At 46.1% G+C, this 5,764-nt stretch overlaps 1 protein-coding gene across 1 annotated transcript; it reads right to left on the bottom strand.

Moving 5' to 3' along the window:
- Positions 1-1,517: 1,517 nt before the first annotated feature.
- On the bottom strand, positions 1,518-4,303 carry LOC119311239 (probable 6-phosphogluconolactonase 4, chloroplastic). Its single transcript, XM_037586877.1, has 3 exons — positions 3,910-4,303; positions 3,676-3,811; positions 1,518-2,289 (listed from the first exon to the last, which is right to left on the bottom strand). Exons 1-3 carry the CDS (start codon positions 4,263-4,265, stop codon positions 1,816-1,818), a joined length of 966 nt encoding a protein of 321 aa, XP_037442774.1. The 5' UTR covers positions 4,266-4,303; the 3' UTR covers positions 1,518-1,815.
- Positions 4,304-5,764: the final 1,461 nt, after the last annotated feature.

The following is a 5,764-nucleotide window of genomic DNA, read 5'->3' as shown; positions in this document are numbered from 1 at the left end:
TTGTCAAAGAAAGAAACTGAAGAGCGGAAGAGCAAGTTCGAAGTTCATAAGCATCAGGCATGACCAGACTCGATTCTCGCCGGTACCGCACGGGTCGATTAGGCTACAAGAATTGTGGGGGTCCAAGAGAGGAGATCACTCGGTAACTTCTTCGAGCTCCGGATTTGGTGCTCAGAAGAAAGTATCGAAGAGAAAACATAAAACCAGTATTTTTTTTTATCTGCACACTACGAGAAGTTGTCATTCTTCGTGTTTCGGCAAATGGTATGTCCCCTCTTGATTTTGTTACGAAATGGAGTACTAAATAAAAAAAAACACATCATAGACACAAACACTGACATACACGTGTGTGCACTCACTCCTACGAACGTATGTATGCACATCATGACACCATATCTGTATGAGCACCTCTGAGAGACTGGCCTGCCTGATTTTGAGATAGATGAAGTACCACAGACATGTATCGCTTAGAATTTTTCCACAAGTTGTAAGTTTATCACTGAGCATGTGTTTGGTTGATCTTGCAGGCATTCGATTATCGGGCTAGCCTCATGTGCGTGGTTAAGTTCTTGACCCTGTGCAACCAGGCGGAACAATGGTGGCGACATGATTCAGTGAAAACCTAGGCAACCTTTGAGCATTGTAGCGATGTGCTACATTGCTTGCCACAACTACAAATTAAATGAGCCTCACGCCCTAGGCAGCTGCCCGAGCTGCTTGGGTCCTGACGCCGTCACTTGAGCGGAAGATACATTGCTGGCACATAAATGATATTTTCCATGCCAAAGAAAGAAACTCAAGAGCAAGTTCCAGGTTCATAAGCATCAGGCATGACTAGACTCGATTCTCTCAGGTAGCACGGATCGATTAAGCTACATGAATTGTGGGGGTCGAAGAGAGGGGATCACCCGGTAACTTCTTCGAGCTCCGGATTTGCTGCTCTTCTCGACGGACCGCCAAGCCGTTTGATCCTCTTCGCTGGCTGGGCGTGCTTTGAGAATGTATCAACAACAATGAGTAAATGAGAAATTGAGAATGCAGTTATACCAACATTTATACCTCAATAAAAAATATTTGTACTACCAACATTTATTTTCTCAATAAGTGGCTGGTAGTTGCCTGAAACAAATTACTCAGGTCCCAGGTCAGGCTCCCCGCCCTCTGGGTTATGCAGTTAACGCAGGCCCTCCGCCCTCTGGGTGATTTAGCTTCACTTGTTCTGCAACATTGGCACACCAGTGCTGGCCTTGCACCTTGCAGCGAGTGAACCAAGTGAAGTCTCCTCCATCTCGACTCAGTAGGCAACACATCACATGAACTATGCTTGCCATGATCACAAAAGAGTAGTGCTAGGCGCACGATGATCTTTTTATTTTACGACGTTCGCACGACAATGCTCAATCACCCTTCGGTCAAATCTATGCATCAATTGGAATCATGGGATTACAACATCGGACGTGAATTTGTACATATAGTCATACGCGTAGTGATTCCAGATCACAAATCACCTTGGAACATGACAGTAACAGGATGCAACAGGCATGGCATTTCATAGTCACGGGGCCATAACATTTAAAAGCACAAGTTTGGTAAATAATCCGAGCACCCGTTGGGCGCAATGCCTCACCAAATGTTATTTACTAAACGCTGGAAGCCGAGGGGGTGTCTGAAACACATTACTCTGAAACAGTATACTACAGTACGTACATAAAGCTCAAGTTCACCTTACAGGTGACCCACCAGGGAGGAATGCAACCGTGGGATTCACTTTTATTTTAAGTACGAGCTTAAACCCTTAGACCGCCATGGGACCCACTAGTTCTGCAGCATCGACACCGCCTCCTTGTCGGTGAACCAGGTGAATTCTCCATCATCAAGTATAGCCATCTCAACAGGGAGCAAATCAGATGTCTTCTTGTCCGAAATCGCCTTCTGCACTGCACCGGCTTTCCCAGCCCCAGTTACCACCATGGCGACATATGCGGACGAGTTGATCACCGGAAACGTGAATGTGATTCTCTGTGGTGGCGGCTTTGGAGAGTCCAAGATGTGGGTGACCCACTTCTTGTTCTCTTTAACAAGAGGATGGCCTGGGAAGAGAGAGGCGATGTGACCGTCAGGGCCCATGCCAAGAAGCTGGAGATCAAACCTGGGAAACCCAGTTGTCTTTGACATTGCAAGGACGCCATTCTTAACAAGTTGCTTCAAGATAGTTTCATAGTCCTCTGCTGCTCCCTCAGCAGACAAGGCATCATTGATAGCATACACTTGACCAGCAGGAATTGGTACCTACAAAGTAGAAGACATGACCCAGTTAAAGACTTCTCAATAGGTAGAAAGTTACATGTAGCTACAAAACTGATGAGAATGGAACAATTATACATAAGTAAGAATGTGTCACTATCTAAAGAACTGCAACTAAACATGTCACAGAAAATGAAAGTTGTATCACTTGAAAAAGCTGCAGATTTACAGGATTGATCTTTGCAAATGTTTTACCAGGTCACATAAACTGAACCTATGTAAGACCATATTTAGCCAGAACCGCATGTTATCTGTACCAGCTGTCTAGGTATTTTCCAACTGAAGCTAACATACCTACCCCAACTTGTTTGGGACTAAAGGCTTTGTTGTTGTTGTTGTTGTTGTTGTAAGCTAACATAAATATGGCGTTATGCCATACATGCAAATGACTTTGCACATCACTAGAATTTGTATGATAAATTAATAACATGAGTTTAATTATGATCTTCTTTAGCCAGGTATGCTGCACGCGATTTTATATAGAAGTGCACGACAGGAGACACCATATGCTTTCATACTCACCAAATTTCTTACAAGGCATGGATTCATACACTCAGATATAGCTCCAAATCTATCCAAAGTTAACATGGTGAAGCTAAATGACCTGTTACCAAATCCAAGCATATAATCCTATTCCTTTACAACTCCCCGTCACTACAAGACACAAATTATGTCTTCCAAATGCCCTAAATTACCGTAGGAAAGACCTATATGGGTGGAAACCGGCAGTTGTTACCATAGATTCAAGCACGGCGGTCCACACTATCGAAAGGACTAACTAAACTTCTCGCAGAAAATGGAAGTTGCATCACTTGAAAAAGCTACAGATTTACAGGGTTGAATGTCACAAATGTAACTGAACTTATGTAAGATCACGTTTTGCCAGAATCACATGTTATCTGTACAGCTGATCACATGCATGATTTCCAACTGAAGTTAACATAAATATGACATGATGCCATACAAGCAAATGATTATGAGCATCGCTACAATTTGTACAATAAATTGATAACACAGGTTTAAATATGACCTTTTGTAGCCAGATATGTTGCGCATGGTTATATAGAAATGCACGGTGTGGAGGAGAGGGGCCATATGCTCTCACAAATATAATCGCTGAAATTCTTACTAGGCATGGATACACTCAAACAGCCCCAAATTTATTCGGAGGCTAACATGGTGAAGCTAAATGACCTGTTACCAATCCAGGCATTGCCATAATCCTGTTCCTCCATAACTCCCCATCACTTTCAAGCAAAAAATAAATAAATTATATCCTCCAAATGTCCTACCTTACCATAGGAAAGGCCTAAATGGGTAGATAACCGGCAGTTGAAAGGGGTAAATCTAGGAAGAACCCGTGGGGAATACCTTGGAGAGGAACCCATCCAGGGCGAGCTTGTAGTTGCTATCCTCGTGGTCCTTGGGCACGACCCTCTCGTCTACCCAGAACACATGCCACTTGCTCCAGTCAACCGTCTCCAGGTACGGCGCCTCCGTCAGCTTCCTGCGAAGCCAAAAGAAATCAGGGATCCTCACGCGATCCGGGAGACCCCGAGCAGCCAGAGAACGAGCGATCTCCGGGGAGGACGGGCGGGAACGAACCTGAGGGCGTAGATGAGGGATCCGCCGGAGAGCACGACGGTGACGGCGCCCCTCTCGGCGGCGAACTTCGCGGAAATATCCGCTGTGTACTTGGCCAGGGCCACCGCGAGGTTCTCCTCGGCGTCGAAGATGAGCAGGTCCCTCTTCGAGGAGGCGGCGGGGGCCGGGGCGGCCATCGCGGCGGCGGGGAGGAGGACGGGGGTCGTGCGCGCGGAGGAGAGGAGGCGGGGACGGGGGCGGGACCGGAGGCTCCGGACCGGGACGAGGGACGCCGGCGGCGAGCGGCGGCGGGCGAGGAGGGGAGGCAGGGAGGAAGATGCGGCGGCGGAGACGGAGACGGACATGGAGGTGGACATGTTATATGCGGGGTGTGGGGCTGGTGGCGGAGGCGACAGGTGGGTGGTGAGGCTCGCCGCGTTTTGTACCGTTGAGATCCTGATAGACGGCCGGCGTGCGGAGAAAGCCAGGCGAAGAAAGTGCGCCCAGCACTCCTCAAAATGTTCCAAATTCGCCGTTCCTTTGCCCGAGCAACTCAACGGCCGACCAAACTGACGGTGAATTTGACCGCCTTTTGTTCTTTTGGGTCAGTCAGGCAGACACGAGTGTCCGTTTCTGGGTCAGCACGTGCGCCCAACACTGATGCGACCCATTTCAACGGCGTAAAAAAAAAGGATGGCCCCCCCACAAGGTCAGCTTAAAAAAAGATGACCGCCGTCGCTGACACGTGAGTCCGAGGTCATAAATTAAGCTGACCGGTAAGGTGACGGGTAGTTAGGCGACCGCCAGGTGGAGCCGCGGCGAACATCGAGAAGGCACGCGTGGTGTTCGTTCCGCGTCCGCACCGACGCATTTGGGGCGCAAATTTGGGCCGCAAATGCGTCGGCGCGGACGCAAAGCGGACACGTTTTGGGTTTGGGTCGGCACGTTAGTCCTTTTCTTTTGTCCGCACGAATCCAAACGGACGGCGGCGGACGAAATAAGACGCCTCGTTGGAGCTGCTCTTGGGCCAATTAGTTTGCCAAGAATTTGTAAGAGAAATAGGAGTAGATGGATACTCATTGAAAATTATGTGTGTGTTTTGGCAAAAGATCAAAAACAGATTCAAAATATGTGATGGGCGAATATATTTTTTGGCAAGGCTAGTTTTGGCACCAAACAACATACATATATTCAACAACAAAAATACATACATACATTCATGGCTTGTTTCAAACGTAGGATAGACAATACAAGGAATGAAAACATAATGTTTGTGCAGATGTTAATAATCCCCCCAAATGGTAGAGAAATGGCAGAATTCCTATAGTTATTTATAAAGTTAATCAACGAACAAAAGGTCGCCTTGGGAACATTTCACAGATTCATTCCTATGGATTTTTTCTGTTCCAAGCAATTCTTAACTAAAAGTTGTTGTAAAGAACATTCTTAGCTTCTGTTTTATCCAAGGGATAAATGCCCTCAAGCTTTTACAAAGAATGATATGCCCAGAATTCAATGAGCAAAGTTACCACCAAAAGTTAATGCCAGTTTTATTACGCGACAACATAATAAAAACGGTAACATGGTACCACCAAATGCATCATTCAATAAACTTTTCGAACTTGTGTATCTTCCTTGCCATTGGCTCAATGCGTCACAATAATAACTAGGGGGATGCCAACGTCCAACCGTCAAACGTACATTATCCATGATCTCCATCTTTGAAACCTCTCCTTTATTCTCAAATAAAATTCTTCTTAAAGTCATTTATCCTCAAATAAAATTCTTCTTAAAGTCAATGAAGATAGTATGTATCACCGGCAACATATTCTAACTCTGTGAGGTTTGCTTGGGACAAACAGTGGATTAACCTATA

Source organism: Triticum dicoccoides, chromosome 5B, assembly GCF_002162155.2.
Source record: "Triticum dicoccoides isolate Atlit2015 ecotype Zavitan chromosome 5B, WEW_v2.0, whole genome shotgun sequence".
NCBI lineage: Eukaryota > Viridiplantae > Streptophyta > Magnoliopsida > Poales > Poaceae > Triticum > Triticum dicoccoides.
Note: the sequence above shows the minus strand (reverse complement) of the source record. Positions and strands in the feature narration are given on the sequence as shown.